Source organism: Sabethes cyaneus, chromosome 2 (genome assembly GCF_943734655.1).
Source record: "Sabethes cyaneus chromosome 2, idSabCyanKW18_F2, whole genome shotgun sequence".
Taxonomy (NCBI): Eukaryota; Metazoa; Arthropoda; class Insecta; order Diptera; family Culicidae; genus Sabethes; species Sabethes cyaneus.
In genome coordinates this window covers 109,522,723-109,550,454 of record NC_071354.1, presented here as the reverse complement: position 1 = coordinate 109,550,454, position 27,732 = coordinate 109,522,723, and the positions used below count along the sequence as shown (strand labels likewise).

Here is a 27,732-nt window from a genome sequence, read left to right as displayed (position 1 = left end):
TCTACGTGTGATTGTTCTAACTGATGGGGGTGCGTCCCATGCAGCTCTTTTTGCTTCCACGTTGCGATCTTTTCCTCGTCGGTTTTAAGAACGCAGTTCAGCTGATAGTCATGCTGCGCCAGGTGCAGAGCGCTGAACCCGTGGTCTGCCTCGCAAACAGTGCGATAGATTTCATGACGGTTCTGGCTTTCTACGAAATATCTCCGCAACTGTTGGATCTGTGAGGCACAAAGTGCCTGGATATCAATCACACCTATTCCTCCTTCACTTCGTGGTAAGGTGATTCTTTCGGTGGCCGATTTTGGGTGGTGCGAACGGTGTTTTGTCAGCGATACTCTTAATGCTCGTTCGATCGCTTCCAAATCCGTTTTGGTCCATTTGACCACCCCGAAGCTGTATGTCAACAGCGGCACGGCAAACGTGTTTATAGCCTTGATCTTGTTGCCGGCCGAGAGAAAAGTCTTCATTATACGGTTGATACGATGCAAGAAATTTTCCTGCAGTTCTTTCTTGATCATCGTGTGGTGAATACCTTTTAGTTGCAGGAATCCCAGGTATTTGTACGATTCACCTTCAACCATACTCCGAATCTCTTCTCTAGGGTTGACGCGGAAACTTTCGGCGTCCATAACTTTACCCCGGTGAATATTGACGAGTCGACATTTGTCGATGCCCAACTCCATCCGGATATCGTTGCTAAACGTCGAAACCACTTGCAACAATTGATGCAGTTGATCCTTCGTTTCCGCAAACAGCTTCAAATCGTCCATATAGAAGGTGTGGGTAATTTTTGTTCTCGTTGTCCCACTCTTCAACTTGTAGCCATAACTGGTTCGGTTAAGTGTTCTGCTAAGGGGGTTCATCGCAAGGCAGAACCATAGAGGACTAAAGGTGTCACCTTGGAAGATCCCCCTTCTTATGCTAAGAGTTCTGGACCGTAACACTGTTGCTCCATCGGTAATGTGCAGCGATGTGTTCCACATTCTCATTGCGTGCTTCATTAGCCTGATGACGCCATCGTCTATTTTATACAATTCCAGTACCTTAATGAGATACGTGTGTGGTACGGAGTCGTATGCTTTTTTATAGTCGATGTACGCCATACCAAGGTTTCGTTTGTTTTGGCTTGCCTGACCAACAATAACTGCATCGATGATGACTTGGTCTTTGCAGCCTTGTGTGTTTTTTCGGCAGCCTTTCTGTTCTTCTGTCATCACTCCGTTGGCATCACAATGGTCCTGCACTTTACTACTAATTACCGATGATAGCACTTTGTACAGACTTGACAAGCATGTTATTGGTCTGTATTTGGCTGGATCAGCTGTGTTTCGGTCCTTCGGTAGAAGGTAGGTTACCCCCTTAGTGATGAATTCTGGGAGTGTTCGGGGGTCTCTTAAGACCATATTGAAGCATTCCGCTAACCGTCCGTGAATTGTAGAGAACTTTTTATACCAAAAATTGTGGACAAAGTCTGGTCCAGGTGCGGCCCAATTCCTAGTATACCGTGTAGCCTCACGAATATCCTGGGCGGTCAATACTACAGCGGCCATGCTATCAATTTCATCACTATTTTCCTCCTCTTCTACCAACCACATCCCATCATTGTTGTGTTGAGCGGGGTTCTCCCATAAATTGGCCCAGAATTGTGTAACTTGGCCAATCTCCGGAAGTCCTTCGCTGTAGTTGGGTTTCTCTTTTCTGATGTGGTTATAGAACTCCCTTTCGTTAGTGTTGAACATCCGGTTTTGTTCTTTCCGTTTCGAGCATTCAACATTATTATTATTATTATTATTATTATTATTATTATTATTATTATTATTATTATTATTTTTAATTTTTTTTCTTTTCTTTCTATTTATTTATTTATTTATTTTATATATATTTATATATTTATATATATATATATATATATATATATATATATATATATATATATATATATATATATATATATAGATATATATATATATATATATATATATATATATATATATATATATAAATATATATATATATATATATATATATATATATATAAATATATATATATATATATATATATATATATATATATAAATATATATATATATAATATATATATATATATATATATATATATATATATATATATATATATATATATATATATATACAGTCGATATTTGTATAACGCGGGTAATTGGGACCGCGTTATAAGAAGCGCGTTATACAAGTACACGTAGCATATGGAAGTTGAGTTAATTGGGGCTATACCTGAATTTTACGAAATTTTGAATCAACACGACCATGGTTCCTTTGGGAAAGATGTCAAGTATATATTTTTCCATCTTACAGATGCTTGGCGAGACAGAAAAAAATCCCCTCTTGGTCTTCCAGAACTTCCGGAACATCCGGTAAATTTTCATTTCTGTGAAGTCTTCTCATAGCTTCTAAATTCTTTTTAAAGTCCCTATGGCTTATTATGTGGCATAACATAAGTAAAGTAAACAATTCGCGCTATTGAGAAGCCAACATGCGATTCTCCGACAAATACGGAACATCCGTAAAAGTGGTCAACGAGCGAAAATTGTTCTTTGAGTTTGGAATTATGTTCATTCAATCTCGAATTGAACTATGTGAAAAAGGAATATAAATTCAGCGGTTTATGACTTAACCTGGCCATTATGAAATGCATCAAAAGATCCGACATTAAATGATTAAATTTGATGATCAAGGGCATCGAACTGCTTATCACGTTGACGAAAGCAACAAAGTTTTCGTAGCCTGTTCGCTCTTACAAGAAGCCCCATTCTGAAAAGGTGAAAACAAAAGCAATAACACTTCTTGTTGGCAACTTCGAATATCACATACTCGATAGTGAATATCACAATCACGGGTCATTTCAACCCAACCCTGTCGGTTGCGAGCTTAACGCTAAGCGGCGACTGTCATCATCAGTGGCAACACCTAGCAGCAATTATCCGAAAGAGGATCAACTCATCCGATGGAGCTCTACGATAATCGGCCTGAGGCGGAGTGGAGTAAAACTTCGGTTTAGAGCTGATTGGAGGGACGAGCGCGAACTTGGATAAATCTCTAAAAGTGGCCACCATTGCCAATTTTGCCGTCAAACAGCGAGGACGCTGAAAATTTCTAATTTATAGTTATAAGCCAACTAAATCAATTAATGTTAATAAAATAAAACGGTTGCGGTGCAAGGTTTAAAGGGAATAAAGGTGTAGTTTCTGTACGTCCCGTGTTTTAATTGGCGACAGAAAAGGTCCTGGCGAAGCAACGGTGCTTAAAGTGAATTCCACCCCCAACACTATACGCACATTTTACCCCGGCGACAGCGATTGGCGCGGTGATTTTGTCAACTTTCGGATTCCGTGATACAGTCCACGCGCAAGGGAAGAACCAGTCCGGGAACTAAGGTCCAGTTCCCAAACATTGGTCCTTCGAGCCGGATCCTGGTACGGATCCCGGTAATAAAGGAGTGAGTAGAGGTGACGCCATCGCCATTTTTGGAAGTGGAGGCCTTCTACGTACAATTACCGCCATTGCCTTTCACTACCCACGCCATCGCGGGTACATTTCTGCAAGTGGAATTCACCCGGTCAACTTGGCAAACTGGCAAACAGCATTCCGAACGGATTTCGGATACCACAGGAGGCGAATTTCGGTGCAGTTTGGGACTGCTCTATATTCACCATAACTTCAACTTCAACGGACGACGTCAACTACAATTAATAGGAAACCTATCCGGAACGGGCAGGTTGCCCTGGGTTGTCCAGGTAAATAACACAAAAATTATATGTCCTGCCGTTGCTAGGCTTTCTGCAAAGTCTACACCCAATTCTCATTCCAATTACATATGCTTGCTGCGAACGAGATTGATTGTCGTGGAGATTAACCATACTCAACGAGAGCCGACTGTAACCGTGGTGAATATACGCTGCACTTGCAGCTAGGCCTTGTTCATCGTACGCTGAAGGAAGCAACCGGAGTAAATCAGCTGAGGATATCAATAGCAAATGCGAACCTACCTGCATACAACAATACATCTCCAGCTACGACAGCGACGATAGCTACGACAGTCCGGTGCGATTCTATTGGTTTAATCGTTGGCGGCTGTTAAACTGGAACGGGACAACTGTTTTACACACAAGCAAGCAGCGCAGTTCTGCACACACTGAGGATTGGTGCCACACCGACAGCTGTTGTCTCAGGTCAGTGTTTTGATTGCACCAATCGTATATGCCTAGTCGACTATTGCTTACTACTGCTTGCAAATAAACCTTCTTGTGCACTGTGGATGATGATCGAAATGTACTAAATTATTGGATGTTGTCGAGCTTAAATACCGAGGGGTCATATTAGTGAATTTGCGTTGTAAGGTGGATGCAATCATTGAAATAACTGCTGTACTACTACTTGGAATATTAGGCGCAGTTAAAACTTTTGAAGGTCAGTTAAGCTGGTATATGTCTGGCCGAAGCCGGACATTAAAGTTTACTACAAATAAAATTTTCTTTCGACACTTTCTGGACGTGGATATAATTATTTGGTGCAACTTGGAGTTTGCTGACCAAAGGGCGATTTGCGCGCAATTTGTGGAAAATTTTACGCTTAAGGAGACATTGCGATTACAAACTATCATATTAGTCGCACTGTTGTCCAGGAAAATTGATTGGGAATTTCGACGAGCATTCCTGTAGAGATAGCGACAAATCCTGTTTCTTCAGGTAAATATAAGAATAACTCTACAGTATATGTTCAGCCGAAGTTCAACTTTAAACGGAATATTACATCCAAGTATTTGTTTATAACCCTCTCTGTCAAAGTTAAATCGTCGTGATGGCACCAACGACAACGGGTAGTGGCAAGAAAAACCCATCACTGAAGACGCTTCAGACCAAATTGAAGACGTACCTGAACATGTTTAAGGATATTCGTAAGTTTGTGCAAGCGTTTAGTGTTGAAACAACTGCGAACCAGGTGACGGTACGTCTCGAGAAGCTGGAAGACTTGTGGGAGAAAGTGAATGACGTCATATTGGAGATTGAAATCCATGAAGATTACACTGCAGAGGATGAGAGTTACATACAGCAGCGTTCGGAGTTTGGTAACGATTATTATGAGGTAAAATCGTTGCTGTTGGATAAAATTAAGCAGTTTGATGAGCAACCCTCAATGAATGCTTCAGTTCGCGTGCTTGATACTACGCAGCAGCCTACAATCGAGCATGTTCGACTTCCACAAATCAAATTGCAAACCTTTGATGGCAATATTGATGAGTGGTTAAGCTTTCGCGACCTGTATACTTCGCTTATTCATTGGAAGGCTGACTTACCCGATGTAGAGAAGTTTCATTATTTGAAGGGATGCCTGGCGGGGGAAGCAAAAGCCTTGATAGATCCACTATCTATTACTAGGGCAAACTACCAAATTGCCTGGGATACGCTGACAAGGCGGTACAACGATAGCAAGGTGTTGAAGCGGAGGCAAGTTCAAGCGTTATTTAAATTGCCATCTTTGTCAAAGGAATCAGCCACCGAATTGCAGACGTTATTGGAAGGTTTTGAGCGAGTAGTGCAGACACTAGATCAACTTATACAACCGGCAGACTATAAGGATCTGCTGTTATTGGATATTTTATCTACGCGTTTGGACGGTGGGACAAGAAGAGCGTGGGAGGAATATTCGTCGACAAGGGAGCGTGACACAGTGAAGGATTTGTGTGAGTTTCTACAACGGAGGGTACACGTTCTCGGAGTGTTACCTGCTAAACCTACAGAACCCAAGGCAGAGTCTTCTCGGCAGTTCAGAAGAACTCAAAATCCCACTCGTTATAGTCACAATGTTGTCCAAAATGCTGTTGGAAAATGCGTAGCGTGTTCAGAGTCGCATTTGCTCTATCAGTGCCCAGCCTTTCGACGACTTTCAGTTCCTGCACGGGATAAGATGGTTCGGACACACTCTTTGTGTATAAACTGCTTCAAACGAGGACATCGGGCCACGGAATGCCCATCAAAATACTCGTGTGGTATGTGCAAGGAAAGGCATAACACACTTGTGTGCTTTAAATCAGAGAACAATAAGGCTGCTAGGGAAAAGCCTAAGGATACAACGGGGAGCAGAGAGGCTTCAGCTCAGGTTGCTAGTGCATCGACTACGCCAGTGTCTTCGAATGTGTCAGGGTATCGTGCATCGTCCGTGTTACTCGCTACGGCGGTTGTTTTAGTGGAGGACGATGAAGGACGTTCTATTCCGGCTAGAGCCTTGTTGGATTCCGGCTCTGAGTGCAACTTTATGACTGAAGGTTTAGGTCAACGTATCAAAATTAAACGGCAAAGGTCAGATGTGTCAGTATTTGGTATAGGTGAAACTAGCACTAGAGTGAAACAAATGACAACAACTACAATCAGATCACGAGTGTCAGGATTTTCACGTAGAATGGAATTTCTACTTTTACCAAGAGTTACTGCAAATCTTCCCATTACTAATGTAAATATGGCTGGGTGGGAAATTCCGAGCGGCATCGAATTAGCAGACCCTGCATTTTTTACATCTAAAGCGGTGGACCTAGTGCTAGGCATACAGCATTTCTTTGCATTTTTCAATACCGGAAATGAAGTTCAGCTGGGAGAAGGTCTCCCAACGCTCACCGAATCGGTTTTCGGATGGGTGGTTTCCGGATCAGTGGATGGTCCACAACGTGGTCAACGCATTTCCTGCAATATGGCTGTCGGTTTGGAGGAATTACTTGGTCGGTTTTGGTCGTGTGAGGAGATTGGGTCTCCCACAAATTATTCTCCAGAAGAATTACGCTGCGAAGAGCAGTTCGCTCAAACTGTGCAAAGGGGCTCGGATGGTCGTTACACAGTTTCTCTGCCTAAGGTTGAAGGCGCATTTGGTAGGATTGGCGATTCAAGGGACATCGCTTTCCGGCGGCTTCAAGGTATTGAACGGAGATTGTCAAGGGACGCTGAACTGCGAAATCAATATAATCAATTCATGGAGGAATACCGGCAGCTAGGACATATGCGTAGGGTTGACGTACCTTGCAAGGAGCAAGTAGTACGTTGCTACTTACCACATCATCCGGTCATCAAGCAAGAGAGCACTACTACTAAGGTCAGGGTGGTGTTCGACGCATCATGCAAAACGGCGACAGGGGAGTCGCTAAATGACATTCTGCTAGCGGGACCGGTTATTCAGGATGATCTTCGATCAATTATTTTGCGAAGCCGGACGAAGCAGATCTTATTGGTTTCGGATGTCGAAAAGATGTTTCGACAGATTCAGATTGCGGAGGCGGACAGGCCGCTCCAAAGCATTTTGTGGCGTACAGATACTGGGGAGGACGCCGAAACGTATGAGCTAACCACAGTTACTTATGGTACCAAGCCCGCACCGTTCCTGGCAACAAGGACTCTCAAACAACTTGCTATGGATGAGCAAGCACTGTTCCCACTTGCAGCAAGGGCTGCTAGCGAAGACGTTTATATGGACGATATTTTAACGGGCATCGACGATGCGGAGGCAGCATTGGAGATGCGGGTCCAATTGATGGAAATGTTAAGAAAAGGCGGATTTCGGTTAAGGAAATGGGCATCTAATTGTCCAACGGTATTGCAGGGCATACCAGAGGAAGACCTAGCAGTGATAAAAGCAGATGGATACGAGCTAGATTCTGATCCCGCGGTAAAAACTTTGGGACTCATTTGGCATCCTAACAGGGATGTTCTGAAATTCCGTTTTAAGATTCCTGAGCTAAGTCAAGATGAAAGACTGTCGAAACGAAAGGTTCTATCGATAATCGCGACATTGTTCGATCCTCTAGGCTTGATTGGAACGGTAATCACGACTGCTAAGGTGTTTATGCAGTTGCTGTGGTGTTTGAAGGATGAAGACGGAAAGAAGCTGGATTGGGACCATTGGCTCCCAGCGAGCGTTGAGAGGGAATGGAGGAACTTTCACGCTCAACTACCGTTTCTTAACGAGTTGGTAATTAGGCGCTGTGTAATCCTACCAAGGGCAATTTCGGTAGAACTGCATTTATTCTCTGATGCTTCTGAGCGCGCCTACGGAGCGTGCGCCTATGTACGAAGCGTGGATTCAGAGGGAACTGTTTCAGTTGTGTTGCTGACTTCCAAATCTAAAGTAGCACCATTGCAGTGCCAATCCATTCCACGACTGGAATTGTGCGGGGCTCGGATGGCCGCCGAACTTTCCAGCCAGGTTATTAAGGCAATTAAAATGCAAATAGAGGTAGTTTTTTGGACGGATTCTACTTGTGTTCTACGATGGATTAAGGCAGCACCATCGACATGGACGACCTTCGTCGCTAATCGTGTAGCGAAAATTCAAACACTCACCGAAAATAAAACCTGGCGGTACGTTCCAGGCACTGAAAATCCTGCGGACTTGATTTCAAGGGGAATCAACCCAGAGCAAATACAAACCAATATACTATGGTGGGAAGGACCCACTTGGCTCAAGGCTGAGAAGGAGCTCTGGCCGAAAGATATTACGGAACCGATTGCAGAGGAGGCAGCAAAGGAGGCTCGTCGTACAGCGGTACATTGCATTAGTCAGCAGGAAGAATTCGGTGATTGGTATGTGAGAAAATTTTCTTCATTCTCGACAATGATAAGGACTACTGCATGGTGGTTCCGACTAATGGACCATCTCAAAGGAGAGGGACTAGCTAAGCGAAATAGCGGTTTTCTAAAAACCACAGAGTTAAAATTGGCAGAGCAGGCGATAATTCGACGAGTGCAACGAGAAGTTTTCAACGGCGAATGGAAAGCCTTATCAAGCGATTCTATCGTAGCGCGCAGTTCACCGTTACGCTGGTTCAATCCACAAATATCAGGCGAGCGGTTGATACGAGTTGGAGGACGATTGGCTAATGCTATGAACAGTGAGGAAGCAAAACATCCGCTCGTACTTCCAGCGAGACACCCATTTACGAAATTACTTTTGGAGCATTACCACCGCAAGCTTCTACACGCCGGTCCACAGTTACTCATTAGCGCGGTTAGGTTAAAGTATTGGCCACTGGGAGGCCGAGCTGTAGCCCGACAGGTAGTGCATCAATGTCAACGTTGCTTCGAGCGAAACCACAGCCAGTTCAGCAGCTGATGGGCGAATTACCGACAGTTCGAGTGACCGCCGCGCGGCCGTTCTCCAGAACTGGAGTTGATTATTTTGGGCCAATCTATGTTCGACCAGGCCCTCGTCGTACGGCTGTAAAGGGATATGTGGCAGTATTTATTTGTATGTGCACCAAGGCGGTGCATTTGGAGTTGGTGACAGATTTATCTACGGAATGCTTCTTGAAGGCGTTACGCAGATTCATCGCGAGAAGAGGTATATGTTCGGACATTTTTTCGGACAATGGCACAAATTTCGTAGGGGCGCGAAACCAGCTGAAAGCCCTATTCGAGTTGCTACGCAGTAAGGAACACCAAGAAGGCGTAACAAGAGAATGTGCGAGAGATGGAATCCAGTGGCATTTTAATCCACCGAGTGCTCCCCACTTCGGAGGGTTGTGGGAAGCGGCAGTTAAGTCTGCGAAATTCCACCTGCTGCGTGTTCTCGGGGACCACATTGCGTCCATTGAAGATATGTGCACATTGCTGGCTCAGGTCGAGGGATGCCTTAACTCAAGACCTCTAACAGCGATGTCCGACGATCCTCATGATCTACAACCGTTGACTCCAGGTCATTTTTTAACTGGGGCATCTCTGCAGCAGCTTCCAGAGTCAGATTATTCAGCCATCCCTATGAATCGACTTAAGCACTGGCAGGTGATTCAGAAGAAGTTGCAGGAGTTTTGGAAAAGGTGGCAGTCGGAGTATTTGGCCCAGTTGCAGGGCAGAACCAAGCGCTGGCGGCCTCCGGTGCCAATTACTGAGGGGCAGCTAGTGGTCATTCGTGACGAAAACCTACCACCAATCAAATGGAAGATGGGGAGAATACAGCAGGTGCATCCTGGAGACGACGGAGTAGTCAGAGTGGTGACTCTGAAAACAGCAGCGGGGTTGTTAAAGAGGCCGGTTGAGAAGATTTGCATCCTGCCCTTATCATCCATAGAAGACAACTCCCAATAGCTTGGCACGTCACAGCCCGTCCACCTGGTGCGCGAAAGGTTTTGTTCTTTTCTCTTTCAGAAATCCGGCGATTTCAGCGTGGGCGAGGATGTTGGCAACTTCGAATATCACATACTCGATAGTGAATATCACAATCACGGGTCATTTCAACCCAACCCTGTCGGTTGCGAGCTTAACGCTAAGCGGCGACTGTCATCATCAGTGGCAACACCTAGCAGCAATTATCCGAAAGAGGATCAACTCATCCGATGGAGCTCTACGATAATCGGCCTGAGGCGGAGTGGAGTAAAACTTCGGTTTAGAGCTGATTGGAGGGACGAGCGCGAACTTGGATAAATCTCTAAAAGTGGCCACCATTGCCAATTTTGCCGTCAAACAGCGAGGACGCTGAAAATTTCTAATTTATAGTTATAAGCCAACTAAATCAATTAATGTTAATAAAATAAAACGGTTGCGGTGCAAAGTTTAAAGGGAATAAAGGTGTAGTTTCTGTACGTCCCGTGTTTTAATTGGCGACAGAAAAGGTCCTGGCGAAGCAACGGTGCTTAAAGTGAATTCCACCCCCAACACTATACGCACATTTTACCCCGGCGACAGCGATTGGCGCGGTGATTTTGTCAACTTTCGGATTCCGTGATACAGTCCACGCGCAAGGGAAGAACCAGTCCGGGAACTAAGGTCCAGTTCCCAAACACTTCTCTATCACTTTTTCTCAGGCAAAACCCATAAAAATATTAGATACCGTCAACGCGGATTTCGGAATGGCCATGGCTAACTACGATGGTTAGATTTCTGTTAAAATTTTCCCAGAAGTGCACAATACTTGGTGAAGAGCTTATACAAAAGTTGATATATTTGCTATTAGATTTGTAAGTATAGTAATTGTTACCGGAAGTTCAGTTTACTATACCACATCTATCAAATTACACTAGCAAAATTGGTAATTTCAACAAACTTGCTAACCTCGTTTATTTGTCAGCGAACATTTGCAGTATTCCGAAATGTTTTATATCAAACCTTTTTCAAATTGCAGCGCGGACTTCAACATGAATTTTCATTTATTGTTCACTTTGACGGCAAATTCTAATTTTCCAGTGAACGTTTTGGCGGCCATGTCGAGTCGTGAGCGGCCTATTTAGTTGAGGATTGCTGAGACCTATTCCATTTCATTTTGAACTGTTTCAAATTAAAAAAAACTTGCATTTCCAGTGACCAATTTCAGGTAAGCTTTGAATTTTCTTCCGGTAAACCATCCAATGACCAAATTGAGTCACAAATAGTCGAAATATACTTCTAGTGTAGTCAAATTACACTCAAAATATTCACGATATATTATGAATTTTTCGGAGGACCACCTTATGGCTTTCTAAGGTCGCTTATTCATTACTTTTTTTTTAATTCGTATCACTTACCCGACTTTAGTTACTTCAAAAATATTTTACCAATTTTAACCCATTTTACCAATACGAAAATTTCAACGGATATTCCGGAATCTCCAGCTGGCCAACCCGTAACTTTGTGGTTTCCGTATATCACTTAGAGAGTCAACTGTTATATGCCCTACAACTACAAGACTTGTGTGGCTCCCTATGTTTGTCCATATATCTATATTTTCGAGTTTCTTTATTGTTGTTATTAAATAAGTGACTAGTTTTTAGCTGGCCCGGGATATATTTTATCCCTAAAACAGTTAATGCGGCAAAAGGTTAGTTTTCCAACATTTCACTTTTTGTCTGATATAATTTTTAATTTGTTTCCTTTAATTTATTTTTGTCCCAATTTTGAAATATATAAGCCGTTTTTCTGCAGTAACAATGAATAATTTTTGTTTCTGTAAAGGATTCATAACGGGTTTCGATTAAAAAATTCGCTTTTTGTTATGTGACCTATTTTGCCCCGCATTTTGACCCGTCTTGCCCCGTACTTTTTAAGAGTTTAAAATAACATGTCTTTTAAATGTATTCACAAAAAATATATAATCCTCAAAAAACCGGATTTGTCGATTTTTTCGGAAGAGATTATTAGTGACTTCATCTAAATAAATGATAAGCGGGTTAAAATTGAATTCGTAGAAAAACGCATCGGGTACTTTCCTTAGGTGACCCGTCTTGCCCCACCTGACCCTATATCATCAGTGACCGGAATACGCAATCCTGAAGAGCAAAATGAACTGTTTACTCCCGAATTCTTAATGTATCCCTTATGATCCGAAGTGACCACCTTATTAACATCTTTATAACTAGCTGCAGTGACTGACAGCGACAACATGTCATGATGCTCAAAATTTGACAGCGAGCATCGAGTCGAGTGAAACGCAGCGGCGAAATGCTATTTCATTCTCGCACACATGAAATGTTGGCAATGAAAACATGGCTGCCTGCATTTTTTCAAGTGATGACATGGGAAGGAATTATAGCAATTAACAATAACCATCTTTCATTACATTAAATAAAATAAATATATTTCATAATAACTACTATTCTGACGTTCGGGCGATTACACATTCCTTTATTCATTTGAATGGTTGCTAATTTTTGTACGAAAATAAAAAGCAGAAGGCAGCTACGGATCACATCATTTTGGAAATGACTACTCTAGGAAGCTTTATGGTGTCTATACTTCAATGCTTCTCTCCTATATTGGCGCAGAGAAGTTCCATATAACGTTGTTTTGCTTTATATTATTTAAAATAAACATCAACTAATAATACATGTTACTAGAATACCAATGGCGCTGCCTTCGACTTGGATTGTATAAAAAATTTTCATTATTTTATGTTGTGATCACTACTATTTAATATACTTGTTATATTCAATCATACTGTTATATGTGCAATTATATTGTACACCGTTAATCATATACTACATTGAGCATATCGAGTTTTTTTTAATATATAACTGCGATAATGCATTGAACGTGATCGGTTGTTTTCTGAACTTTTCTAAAATTTAAACCGTTTCCTATTTCTAACTTGGTATACATCAATAGTTGTACAGCGTGTTTCAATTGGTATTATAATTTTGCTATGATTCAGTAAGTTATAGTTGATCGTGGTATTTTATATCAGCGAGATTACATTAGTCATGTTTTCTTTCGAGTTGATCAGGGATGTTGTTTTTATCGGAAACAAGGTGTTGAATTGGTGACATCATGTCTTGATGGTGTTCCTGCTGTTGCATAGCAATCGTATGATCCTGTGCCATTCCGTCAGCGTTTTGTATAAAGCGTTCTGTGAGATTACGAGATTCATGTTCTGTTGAACGTTCATGGTGTAGAACTCGGTCCATTTCAATGTGATCTCGGTCGTGTAACTCTTCTGACATGCGTGCCTGTCCAATTAAATTGTCATTAATTTGAACGTTTGGAGCAGCAGCACTAATAATCATATTCCTGCTAGATGACAATGGCATTCCATGCTCTTGACTAGAATGTGTAATATTTGGCGAAAGGTTATGTCCGTTACTAATATCCGGAGAGGAAATATGTGAAACGGAGGATAGTGTCTCGGCAATATGAAGCTCGGGCGCGTACCTGGTAAGGAATGCTTATATATAACAATAAAATATTTTAATTATTATAACTAACAAACCTGAAATTGCATGGCTGTGCTGTTGCACTATTGTATGACTCTCTTTGCTGAGTAGAAATCTGTTGGTGATTATTGTGATCGCCCGTATCTCCAGGACTGGAGTCGTTAATTTGCGAAGGTATTTCCCCGATAGCAACGCTATTAATCGTAGCATTCACATGATTTGCATTAATTCGGTTATCTCGATGCACTCGGTTGTTATGTCTTATCAGATAACTGTCTCGAATAAAGGCTCGACCACACAAACGGCATTCAAAATTTTGGCCTGCCGAGTGAGTTCGGATGTGAACAGCGAATTGTGATTTGCTGGTGAATGTCATTGAACATCGATCGCAGTTAAGAGGTTTTTCCGAAACATGAGACCAGCTGAAACATAGATAATATAATATAATCATCAACCAACAACATAAAAGAATAATTTATTTCAAATTAATTGTTTTCGGATATCACCTATTTCAAAAATTTATAACTAGAATTTTGAAGTAATCATGATGTCTAAACCGATTTGATGGAAAAGGAATTAACAATTCGTTTCCTGATTTCATTTCAGATAGGCATTTGATAGTTTTGATCTTTTCTATACACATTATATTCATCTGTGAACCTAGAGGGGAGCTAACAGCCAGGTAGGAGGTGGGTAGGAGTTGTGACTTTTACCTTTTGTCCAATGCTGGAAGGTGCACGGATCGAACCAAGCTACTATATTATAACCGGATTCGAACCCACAAGATTTTGTAAACCTTGTAAGTCGCAAGCGCCTGCACAGTGTTGTCGTTCTGACAGTAAAAACAAGTTAGATTAAAACATACCTTGATAAGTGGGTTGTGCATTCAAAGGTACATGGGTAACAGCGAGTCACATGCCCTGGTGGGTGTTATGGATTCGAGTCCGTTTATATTCTCATATTATAGCTTGATCGAACCATGCACCTTCCAGCATTGGACAAAAGGTAGGAGTCACAACGATTACTTGTTAAGCGTGGCTATCAATAACCCCCCCCCCCCCCTACCCCTCACCTTTCCGCTCTTTCTCCTTCATTCCAAAAAAGTTTTCATTACTTTCCCCTACCGTCCCTTCATCAATTGTAGAACCACCATTTCAAAAAAATATTAATTATCTGTTTGACCGCATTTCAAGGTCAAGATTAAAAACACGAGGTTGGTCTAAGGTTTCTCTAATTAACCCGATTGTGGGCTACCGCTCTCCAATTCCTCGGACACCGAGTACTCTCCGTCAGATTTCGCTCCACCTGAGTCGTAACCTTAGAACTAGAAAAATATTTTTGGAAAAATCATATAAGACCAATTATGCGAAAAATGGACCAGTCAATAACATGATGCGCCTTTATAATCAAAATTGCGAAAGAATTGACATCACTATGTCCAGAATCCAAATGAAACTACGACTTAGCCATAGGAACAATGTATAGTATATAAGTAAACATTGTAATAACATTATTGTATGTAGTCTACAAATGCTTGACGAATAAAACAAACAGTATTAACCATTTTACCCGCTGCGCCCCTGGTCGTATTGTTCCTACTGAATTTGAGGCAAACACCATCTTTGCAGGATAGTTGTCCGGATTCTTGCAACATGCCCTGTCCATCGTATCCGCCCAGCTTTAGTCACCTTTTGGATACTTGGTTCGCCATAGAGCTGTGCGAGTTCATGATTCATTCTTCGCCTCCATGCTCCGTTCTCCTGTACGCCGCCGAAGATCGTTCATAGTACTTATCTTTCGAAAACTTCCAACACTTGCATGTCTTCCTCGAGCATTGTTTCATGCCCGTAGAGAACAACCGGTCTAATAAGCGCTATTCAGGACGACACCTAGATCACGGATGTGATAGACGCATTGTATCAAATGTCACGCCATGTTGTAGCTAAAAGCTCTAGGCTTATTTTCACAGTGAAAGGAGATGGCGAAACACTATAAGATGCTGACGGTAAGCATGTCATTCGAGCACCAATCTTCAAATTTGTCCATAAGGCGTTGCAGTTCAATGCAGTCGGAGTCTATTTTAATTACCTTAAAGATATTTACAGCGGCAAAAAAGACCGACAGCCTGGAGACAGGAGATTTAATAGTTCATTTATAAATAGCGAAAAGAGCAAGGGTCTAAGGCTGCTCCCGTGTGGTACACCAGAGATGTTGTTGAACTCGAGTCGGAAAACTCGGATCCGATCCACACTTAGCATACGGTGTATTAGGTACGAGTGTAGCCATTTGAAGAACGGTGCGGAAACTTCCAGCTTCTCCAGCCTAGCAAGGTGGATGCCATGATCCACCCGATCAAACGCTGATTTCAGGTCCGTGTATACTGCATCAATTTGCACCCCTTTAGGCAGAACGAGACGAAATCGACGAGTTGCTCACGATTCTCTCAAGCACTTTAGAACTGGAGCATAACGATGTGATCCCTCGATACCTTTGAACGTTGCGCTTATCACCCTTTTTTTGTACAGGGAACATTACTGATTCTTTCTATAGAGCAGGGAAATTGCACTACTGGATTGAAGCATTGAACAATACTGAAAGAGGTAGCGAGAAGGGAAAACTTTCAGAATGCAAGATGGAATACCGTCAGGTCCAATCGCTCACGAATATTTTAACTTTCCGATGTCAGTTTCCACAATCATTACCTGTTCCGTAAGCAAAGAGTGTAGGTAGATAAATTGTAAAATTCCTGTGGCAGGAGTAAATTTTGTTATTGTAATAGCACTTTTAAACAATTATCGTTAGTCCTACTTTTAGTGATTTCTTTGTTATATGGGAACGTCATAAATTTGCAGCTCTCGCACACCTTGCGTTGCTGCTGTTATTAGCCTGCCTAAAATTACACCAGGTACTGTAAGCAGTCTTAAATTCAATCATTCTCACCTTTTAACCTTCTAACTCTAAGCAAACGTAGATTAAGTATAACAACACTGCCTCAGATAATTTTAGATAGATTTTAATTTAGCTTTATGAAACAGTTTGTAATTTAGACTTTAGAGAAATAAATTTAGAAATAAGCTTAACTCTAGACCTTTGCCTTCAATTGTTTTTTGTTCTCGTTTTGTTTACTGTTTTGTTTTGTATCATACTGCCCTTTATTTACCCATCACTGGTGTAACGATTCCTCGCGTCAGCATGGGTGTAGTTACGTTGCGGGATCAATGTTGTTGGACGATGGATGATCTTCGATACGTTCATCTCGACAGGGCGCACTCAACACTACCGTTTAATGAAAAACGTTGAAGTTGATGACTACCGTCTGTCGGGGTGAGATTGTGCCAAAAACATATGTTTTTGTTCTTCAGCTTGTTATACACACAATTTAGCGATTAAGTTGATGCAAAGGCTGTCAATATATATGATGTATTTAATTTAATTTCACGGCATGAACATTTTGTTACCAATTTTGATATTTTAACCGCTAAGTCGACCAAAATGAAAACCAAAATCCGTTATATCAAGGTATCAAATTTTGTTTTCAATTTTCTCTAAAACTTTGCTCGGGCAGAATGACTAAACAGCTGGTATATCTAGTGTTATATAAGCAGTATTCCTGCTCCATTAAATAGGTACGTAATGCAATCTTAGTTCACACGTTTTTATTTAAAAATACACATCTTTATATAAAAATGAATTTTCACGCGTTCTGTAATCTGTTTACGTTACTCAAAATACAACGCCATAAAAGCTTACCGATGAGCTGTGACGTAACTTTTCACAGCAAATGTTTTATTACAAATATCACAGGCATACGGACGTTCGCCTGAAAATAGAGACAAAAAAGTAGCGTGAGAATATGATCTTATAGAGCTTATAGAGCTTATAGAGTACCCAACAGAGGAGAAGAAGGTAAATTTTTGTTTTTCCGTTTTTTATGTTATATGATTGCAATTGTATGTACGGCGTTTTATTCTACGTTTGAGTTCGTGTGCAAATCAAAGGTCCGCCCTAAGGGGTATGCCAAACGGAGGCGGTGGTAAGTTCGCTGAATCCGTTGCGAAATTTTCACGGCGGTCGTCAATTACCGCCCGTGTTTCCCAGCCCAACAATTTACGTTACAACTTTTCGTGGATCGAAGTCCGAGAGTCAGTCCTCGTCTCGTGCGTCGTCAATTGCGCACCGAGGTACCGAGTCCGAAGCAAGGGTTCATTCCTATCCCGGCGGTCGGCAGTGGAATCTTAGTGCGCGAGAGTCGTCGGCGAGAACATTCAGCCCTTGTGGAAGACTGCCCGGGAATCACACGACAATTGCGTCTTCGTGAACACTCTCGTTGATAAAAATTCGATAGCTATCTGTCCAGGCTTGCCACCCTCCGTAACTTTGGTTCGACCATTTAGCACACGAACAGACCACGCACCCTCCGCACAGTGGGGAATCGCTGGTCATCAGCCAAAAAATGAAAGTTCATTTCGACTCTCCGTTGTATTTTTTCTGTAATTCTATACTATTGAAGTGTTTAAATCCAAAATTTTAGATCAATATTACAAAATTTGAATCTTAAAAATATGCTAGAGGTCTAATGGTAGCTCAGAGTTCAACGGTGTCTAAGGAAAAGTTCTTCAAAAAATAGTGCTGAATAAATGCCATTTATTGAGTATGGAGTAATTTTATCATAGTATGCCACAATTTTAATTTTCATTAAAAAAGTGGCATATTTTCGCATAAAACACGTTTAAAAGTTTCGAAGCCAAGATTCGCCACTATTGACACTACCTGTAACAGTTAGCGTAAAATATGAGCTTTCAAATGGATATAGTCTCATATCTCATTTAGCGCAGAGTACAGATGTTATACGCTTGTAAGGCTACTATATCAGAATTCAATAATATAGACAAAATGCAGGTTGGTAAACGGCTGGATAATGCGGAATATAGACCCCATAGTGGTCGTTAGCCTCTTATCCAGCAACTCCGATCCCGACCTCCTCGTGGTACCAGCCGGAATACGAGCAACCTTAGCGGAGATCGGGTAACCAACCCCGGTGGAAACTATGGTCGTATACTAACCGGGAGTTAGTGAGTCTCGGCACTATAAGATGGCAGCGCCCTCGCGAGACTCGGTAGTGTTGCCCCAGTACGGCTACACACCTAAATTCAAAAACTAACAACATTGAAGCATATTCGGAGCGGAATATTCGACATCGACCTAGGCGACGGAACAAGGACGACGAATGGAGACTCGGGACTTGGAACTGCAGATCGCTAAATTTCGCAGGTTGCGAGCGGGTGCTGATTGAACAGTTGGAACCCCGCAAACTCGGTATCGTAGCTCTGCAGGAAATCTGTCGCAAAGGGGAGAAGGTATGGAAGATCCGTGGCGGAAAGGCCCAGTTTTACCAGAACGGTGGCGCTACCAACGAACTGGGAACGGGCTTTGTAGTGCTGGGCGGAATGGAGGATCGCGTGATAGATTGGAAGGCGATCAACGAGAGAATGTGTGTATTGAGGATAAAGGGCCGTTTCTTCAATTATAGCATCATTAACGTGCACTGCCCGCACGAAGGTAGACCCGACGATGAGAAAGAAGCGTTCTACGCGAGGCTGGAGGCAACGTACGACAGCTGCTCGTCACGGGACATCAAGATCGTCATCGGGGATATGAACGCCCAGGTCGGTAGGGAAGAAATGTATAGACCGGTGGTAGGACCCCATAGCCTGCACACCGACACAAACGATAACGGCCAACGATGTATAAACTTCGCAGCTTCCCGAGGACTGGTGATCCGAAGCACCTTTTTCCCGCGCAAGGATATCCACAAAGCCACCTGGAGATCACCTGACCAACGTACAATGAACCAAATTGACCACGTTCTCATAGAGGGCCGGTTTTTCTCTAACATTACGAACGTACGCTCCCGTCGGGGTGCGTATATTGATTCTGATCATTACCTAGTAGCAGTACATGTGCGCTCAAAGCTTTCCACCGTATACCGGACACGTCAAAGCCGCCCTCCTCGGCTGAACATCAGGCAGCTAGATGCCGAGAACTACGCGCGGGTACTGAATGAGGCACTGCCTCCTTCCGAGGAGTTAGGTGCTTCAAACCTCGAAGACGGTTGGGGCAGAATACGCTCGGCCATCGGAGAGGCCGCTACCGCGGCACTAGGTGTTGAGCCTCGGAGTACACAAAATTTATTTATAATGTAATTCATCCGACTAATAGTCTACATGAATGTAAATGACTGGGAAAACCCGTTCGAGTTGATCAGAAAAAGCGATTTTAGAGTCATTCTCGAATAGGCACAAAACCCAGTATCGTTTAACTAGCATTTCGTATTATAAAGGCTCACAATAGTAGTCAAAAATATTTAATGATAAAGCATCGCACATACAAATTTACAAAATAAAACGTAATAGTCAATTCACAATAAACAAAAAATGAACATATTACTAACTTATAGATGGGTTAAGTAACTTAAGCAGCTTTTGTTTGAACACCGATGACGACTCGTTGAACTCGAACAGGTGGAAGAACAGGTGGAAGGTTGCGCATATCGATTGAATAGGAGAATTCTTCGTGAAATCTGGACGGTTGATGGGCATATGCAGAAATCCGCTACGTCGACGAAGGTTTCTGGACAATGCCCTTGCCTGTAATTGTTCTAGTAATGTGGGACTATCTACTTCTGACGTGAGAATTTTAGCTGCCATAACAGCCTTGTACTGTACACCTTCCTTCTCTTTTCGAGGGTTGTCAATCCCAGCAACTAACAGCGAGCTTCATATGATGGAAGAATCTTTGGGTTATTCCACCGTAAATGCCTAAGGGCGTACCAAACAAACTTGCGTTGGATAGCCTCTATCCGATTGATCCAGTTTGCACGATAAGGTGACCAAAGAACTGCAGAATTTTCCAGGTGAGATCGGACATGTGCACAGTATAATGAGCGAAGACAGTGTGGGTCGTCGAACTCCTTGGCAATTTTGAACATAAATCCCAGTTGTCTATTTGTTTAATCGATGATTGCTGAGAGATGGTTCCGAAAAGTTAACCTTGTGTCAATCAAAACTCCAAGATCTTTGATACAGTCCACACGTTCAAGTATCTGATCATTAATACAATAGTCAAATTCTAAAACTTCACGGCTTTGTTTACGGGGGAATGATATTACGAGACATTTATTAATGCTGAGCGTCATTCTATTTTCTTGGCACCAATTGGTAAAGATTTTCAACAAAGACTGTAGAACATAGCAGTCGGCCAAGCTTTTCACAGCGACGTATATTTTTAGGTCGTCAGCATATACCAGTTTACATTTATCGTTAAGTAGAGCTGTCACATCATTAAAAAACAGTGAAAATAACAACGGGCCAAGGTTGCTACCTTGGGGAACTCCAGTCTCATTAACGAAAAAATCAGACAGCGATGATCCGATTTTAACTTGTAGCTTCCTATTTTTCAAGTATGACTCCAACCAGCGACAAAGACGGTGAGAAAACCCAAGTTTAGCAAACTTCTTCAGAGCAATATCATGATCAATCCGAACGAATGCTGCCTTAAGATCTGTGTAAACGGCATCAACTTGGTAACCTGAGCCAATTGTGTTGATACAAAATGTAGTAAAATCTAGCAAATTTGTATCAACTGATCGTCCTGGTACGAAACCATGCTGGTCAGGAGAAATATAATTCTTTACAGGAGAAAAGAATTACTTCACTCACGACAATTTCCATTAGGTTGGAGCCTGCACACAGTGATGTGATGCCCCTATAGTTACTGACAGTTCGTTTATCGCCTTTTTTAAAAACCGGGAACATGATCGACTTTTTCCATTCCGCTGGAAACTTTGCCTGATCCATGGACAACTTGAAGATCTTCAGAAGTGGCGTTAGTAGTAGTGGAATACAGCGTTTTAAAACAATAGCAGGTATCCCATCAGGTCCTGGGGTATACGATGGTTTAAGCCTGCGTGCTGCTCTAAGCAACATATCCTCAGATACAGTGAAACAGTCGATATCCACCAGATCAGAAGGAATGGTGTCGAGAAAGCCCTTAGAAGAATTGTCAGGATAAGCAACTCCGAAAACTGAGGAAAAATGCTGCGCAAACAATTGACACTTTGCAGCATTAGTTGAAGCAGTTGAAGTACCGAGTGAAACGGTCGAAGGCAAGCCATCCTCCTTATATTTTGAATTTACAAACGACCAGAATACTTTTGGATTGCGCCGCAATTGTTCCTGTGTTCTCCTGACATAGACAGCATATCTTTGACGATTGTACGTACGGAAAGCGTTGCATGCAGTAGAGAATTGCGCCTTCAAGTAAGAACACCGTGACCGCGAATACCGTCGAAGCGCTGAAGTACGTTTGGTTTTCAAATTTCTTAGTTTGGCATTTGACCATGGCGGTTTTGGCAGCGGTTTGTAGCGGGGTGTACAGGCGACTAACAAGTTAGTTACCCTATCAATCCGTTATCACGAACCAAGTAACTCACTCTCTTATCACACCGATCCACGAAACTCTCACACGATCTCTCGGTCAGTCGATCTCCGACAGTCAACTGTACATATGTGTATATAAATAAATTAATAGTAGATTGTCTATCGAACCGATAACACGCGTTTTATATTCAATCCGCGCCGGCGTGAAACCGAAAAGGTCCCCCAAAATTTGGTGACCCCGATGTGACCGTGCAGTAGTACTGCTTTAAAAAGACCATTTATAATCCGCAATCTGCGAACAGTGTAACTCCTACAGTGAATAATTTTTCGCGAAAGTGAAACCACGTGTGTCAAACAATGACCGAGAAGCAAGAAGAAAGTTTTAGCAATGGCGGTGCTATGGCAGAAGCCGAAGATGATGCCATACAACCATCGCCACTAGGTCCACCAGCAGTGATCGCAAAAATCAATTACCCGGAATTTGATCCGGACGATGTGGACACCTGGTTCATTTGCTTGGAATCCGCATTTAGTGTAAACCAAATAAAACAGGACAGACAAAAGTTTTACGCTGTGATTGTTTCACTCGGACCTCGTGCGAAATATGTCAGTACCGCCATTGCTAAGTGTAGTGAATCGACGATCAACGATCGCTATGAAACGCTTAAGACGGCCATCATGGAGTACTACCGTCCATCGGAAATGCAACGCTTCTCAAGTTTGCTTTCTGGAATGGCGCTTGGTGACCGTAAACCGAGTGCACTGCTCTCCGAAATGCGACGCCTGGGAGGAGATGGTTGTACAGACGCGGTGCTTTCTAACTTGTGGCTACGAGCCTTGCCCGACACCGTTCGATCCATCATCGCTGCGGTGCCATCCGCCGTCCTCGACGAGCAGGCGAAAGTCGCTGACAAAATTATGGGAGCACCCCGCAACGATATTTCGGCGGTCGAATCAGCCGGAAAACCGTCAATTCTGCACCTGGAACAGCGCATTGAAGCACTTTCTCGCCAATTGGAGGAAGCTTTCTCAGGAAATCACCGACGACGAGGACGTTCTGCAAGCCGCCATCAATCCCGTTCACCTGGACGACGTGATGCGACGCCATCGCGATCGAATGCAGCTCGCCGTTGGATATGCTGGTTCCATTATCGTCATGGAATACAGGCTCGCAAATGCGAAAAACGAAAAGGCGACAATTCAAGTGTCCCCTGTATTTTCTACGATGGAAAAATTCCGGTCTACATTCGTTCCGAAAAAAAACTAGACTCCGAGCAATCGCCCGAACCAATAAATCAATATGATGAATCTTATGCCTACTCGAACCACGCAATTAGCATCCGAAGAATCCACGTCCACGATCAACAATCATCGCAGCAATTCCTTATCGACACTGGTGCCGACATTTCGGTTGTTCCTCCGTCTCTTCGCGAACTTCTCCACCCTGTGAAATTTAGCCAACTGTTCGCTGCCAACGGAAGCCCAATCTAGACTTATGGCACGAAACGCCTCACAATTGGTATTGGCCTTCGTCGCTCTTTCGTCTGGCTTTTCACCATTGCCGATGTAAAAACACCGATCATCGGAGCGGACTTTTTGAAACACTACGACTTGTTGGTTGACCTCAAGCGAAGCAGGCTTATTGACAACCAAACCCGCCTGGAAATCAAAAATATCAACACCGTCTCCGAACCTACACTCACCACCTTCGACGTGAACTCGCCTTTTGCTGATATACTTAAAGAATATCAAGACATTATCATTCTCAATTTGAACCACCATCCTACGAAAGCGAAAACCGTTTATCAAATCATCACCACTGGTCAACCTGTTTTTTCTCGTCCACGTCGACTCCCAATTGATAAACTGAATGAAGCGAAGGCTGAATTCAGGTTTTTGATGAAACAGGGTATCTGTCAGCCATCCAAAAGTTCATGGGCTAGCCCACTACATATGGTGAAGAAGTCCAAGGGAAAATGGCGCCCTTGTGTAAACTACAGGGGTCTCAATGCAATCACGGTCCCTGATCGGTACCCGATTCCGCACATTCAGGATTTTTCTAACATTCTTCACAACAAAAAGGTTTTTTCATACATCGATTTGCAGAGGGCTTATCATCAAATCCCCGTTGCAAGCGAGGATATCCCGAAAACCGCCATTACAACCCCATTCGGATTGTTCGAATTTAAATATATGACATTCGGATTTCGGAATGCAGGACAAACGCTGCAGAGGCATCTACATGATATTTTGGGTGATATCGATTTCGTTTTCCCCTATGTCGATGACCTTTGTATCGCATCCGATGACGTCGAACAACACAAGAAATACCTTCGGCTAGTATTTCAACGGCTGAGGGAAAATGGACTCACCATTAATGCCGGCAAATGTCAGATCGGCAAATCCGAGGTCACATTCTTAGGCCACCTCATCACACAAGATAGCATAAAACCTACACCCGGTAAGGTTGAAGCTATCGTTAACTTCCCACAACCAGTGATAGCGAAACAGCTGAAACGATTCTTGGGAACCATAAATTTCTACCATCGCTTCATCCCGCATGCAGCAGTCAATCAGCAAATTCTCCAAGCTATGATCCAAGGGAACGTTCGGAACGACAAGACGTTGTTGAATTGGGATGAGATCACGACAGCCGCCTTTAACCAATGCAAAGAGGGCCTGGCCAACGTGACTCTTCTCGCTCACCCGTGTGCCATTGCAAAATTAGCACTAGAAGTCGACCCACCGGGCAACGCAATCGGAGCAGTGCTGCACCAGATTACCGAAAAAGGCTGCCAACCCCTCGCGTACTTCTCTCGTAAGCTGAGCGATGACAAACAGAAGGCCAGCACTTACGATAGGGAACTGTATGCGTTGTACGAAGCAGTAAAATACTTCAAGGACAACCTCACCCCCCTTGAGTTCTGTATTTATACGGACCACAAGCCACTCGTAACAGCCTTCCAGCAACGTCCCGAGCGAGCCAACCCTACGCAAGAACGACACCTCAGCTTCATCAGCGAATTCACAACGGACATTCGGCATATACTCGGAGAAGAAAATAGAGTTGCTGACATGCTGAGTCGCATCGAGGCGATATCTAATACCAACGAAGCCATCGATTTCGAGCTGATGGCCAAGCAGCATAAAGACGATCCTGAACTCAACTCGTTCCTTACAGATCCTCCAACCACTACCACATTAGCATTGAAGGCCTGCAATCCCCGTTATCGACGATTCCGATTTATTGCGATATCTGTACTTCTGCGATCCGACCGTTCGTACCCAAGAATTTTCGGCGGCAGATTATTCAAAAGTTACACAGTGCATCTCATCCTGGTGTTCGAGCGACCACTCGTCTCGTAACGGACCGTTATGTCTGCCCTTCCGTGCGACGCGATTGCAAGTACTTCGTCACGCATTGCGTCACTTGCCAGAAATCGAAAGTTAATCGACACAATAGATCACCAGTAGTCCCGATTTCCTCACCAGATGAAAGGTTTTCACACATCCATATGGATTTAATTGGACCACTGCCGCCATCAGATGGAAACGCGTATTGTCTAACGATGATCGACAAGTTTACGCGTTGGCCTGAAGTGATCCCGATCCCAAACATGATAGCAGCCACAGTTGCGCGAGCTTTCATCAACGGATTTGGAGTTCCAGTTTGGAGTTTGGAGTTCCAGTGAACGTTACCACCGACCTAGGAAGACAGTTCGAGTCCGAGCTGTTCCAAGAGCTTACCAAAATTCTGGGCAACACTCACCTGAAGACGACACCGTACCATCCTCAAGCCAACGGACAGATCGAGCGATGTCACAGACAACTTAAGGCTGCGATTATGCGCCACCATAATCCAAAGTGGACTGAATCGTTGCCAATCGTACTCCTCGGAATAAGAACCGCCCTCAAAGAAGACCTGCAAGCATCTGTCGCAGAAGCAACCTACGGAACCACTCTACGATTACCCGGAGAATTCTTCACAGAAAGTACCAGAAAAGCAACAATACCAGATTTTGTCATCGAATTGAAAAAGCAGATGGCGAAACTTCGACCAATTCCAACAAGCAATCACTCCAAATCATCTACATTTGTTCAAAAGGATTTGAGTACATGCAGTCACGTTTTTGTTAAGGTCTGCGCTGTTAAACCACCACTGTCGCAGCCATACAACGGACCGTTTCGAGTACTTCGTCGATAGAAAAAAGTATTTATCGTCGACATCAACGGAAAGCAGTCACCTATTTCCATAGATCGCCTGAAAGCTGCTTTCATCGAGCCAGCAACGAGCCAGCAACGATACCGGATAACACCGAAACATCTCCGTATAAAACCCGATCTGGACGCCACGTGAAGATTCCCCGAAGGTATTGAACCAGCTAAGGGGGGAGTACTTTGGCGAACCTAACTAGTTACCCTATCAATCCGTTATCACGAACCAAGTAACTCACTCTCTTATCACACCGATCCACGAAACTCTCACACGATCTCACGATCAGTCGATCTCCGACAGTAAACTGTACATATGTGTATATAAATAAATTAATAGTAGATTGTCTATGGAACCGATAACACGCGTTTTATATTCAATCCGCGCCGGCGTGAAACCGAAAAGGTTCCCCAAAAGTTGTTTAGAATCAAGCCAAATCGACAGACTGATTCATCAACGTCAGTGCATTCAACAACAGAAAACCAATCAAACGTTGCTAGGCTTTGTGACAATGCAGAAAAGTCGATTTTCTTGTAGTTGAGTAATGCGGGATCGTGAGTGTCTTCAAACTTTCATTGCAAAAATTTAGAGCTGGATGGTGGTTATCCAATGACACCAGTGGGTCGACAGCAGCGGAAACAGAACACGATATGCCGTCACTAACGAAAACCAGATCCAATTGACGCTGGTTATAATTCTGGATCATACTACATTGGTTCAGATTATTTCTTGCGACTCCGTCCAGTAGTAGTTCGATTACTGAGGATTCCTTTCGAACCCCTGAACGAATGGCCATGGGATCTGCAAAAACTTTTCCCTCGGGTGTGCACAACCAAGTTAAACTAGGCTGATTATAATCGCCCGCGACAACTAATATGTCGTCAATTCTGGCAATTTCGCGAACTTTGTCGATACAGTTTATTGGATTTGCCATAAGTGAACTATCACTGCGTTTCTCGCAGGGCAAATAAAAAGTTCCGATGAAAATTTTGCAGTTTTTCATTTTGACCACTACAAATACTCGTTCAAGATTACTTGACATTCCTTCAGCACACAGACATGAATCGAACGATTTTCGAACAGCAATTAAAATGATTGAAATGATTGGTTTGATGGGGAATGCCAACAAGCGGTGGAGGAGAAAAAAAATGCTTGGAAAAATTATCTAAGTATTGCCACTAGAGAGAACCTGGCCAAATACCGACGAGCTAGGAACCAGTTGACCACGATCCTGAGGAGAAAAAAGCGCCAAAAGGAGGACAGAGATCGTGAAGAATTAGAGCAACTACTCCGAGCTAATGACACGCGCAAGTTTTATGAGAAGGTGAACCAAACTCGGAAGGGTTACACACCGAAACCTGACATGTGTAGGGACGAGGGAGGGAATCTAATTATAAACGAGCGCGAGGTGGTCGACAGGTGGAAGCAGTTCTTCGATGAACACCTCA

At 43.0% G+C, this 27,732-nt stretch overlaps 2 protein-coding genes across 3 annotated transcripts in view; one reads left to right on the top strand and one right to left on the bottom strand.

Annotated features, from left to right (window-relative positions):
• The first annotated feature begins 4,836 nt into the window (after window positions 1-4,836).
• LOC128735856 (uncharacterized) lies at window positions 4,837-10,100 on the top strand. The gene is made up of 2 exons (XM_053830340.1): window positions 4,837-9,072; window positions 9,114-10,100. The coding sequence occupies exons 1-2, from the start codon at window positions 4,837-4,839 to the stop codon at window positions 10,098-10,100; spliced, it is 5,223 nt and encodes a 1,740-aa protein (XP_053686315.1).
• A 2,486-nt stretch (window positions 10,101-12,586) lies between these two features.
• Window positions 12,587-27,732, bottom strand: part of LOC128734052 (zinc finger protein OZF-like) — a 164,667-nt gene continuing 149,521 nt past the window's right edge. For both annotated transcript variants that reach the window (XM_053828033.1, XM_053828034.1), the window contains 3 exons: window positions 17,384-17,453; window positions 13,690-14,055; window positions 12,587-13,631 (listed from right to left, as the gene is read on the bottom strand). In XM_053828033.1, the coding sequence (XP_053684008.1) occupies window positions 13,178-13,631; window positions 13,690-14,055; window positions 17,384-17,453 (890 nt within the window). In that variant the 3' untranslated portion in view covers window positions 12,587-13,177. The remainder of the gene's footprint in view (window positions 13,632-13,689; window positions 14,056-17,383; window positions 17,454-27,732) is intronic.

What these genes read in the sequence shown, in the direction of transcription:
- LOC128735856 (XM_053830340.1), top strand. Translation starts at nt 4,837, where the DNA reads ATGGCACCAACGACAACGGGTAGTGGCAAGAAAAACCCATCACTGAAG. An exon ending in GCCGAGCTGTAGCCCGACAG is followed by an intron (nt 9,073 to 9,113) that starts GTAGTGCATCAA and finishes GCGAAACCACAG; the next exon opens with CCAGTTCAGCAGCTGATGGG.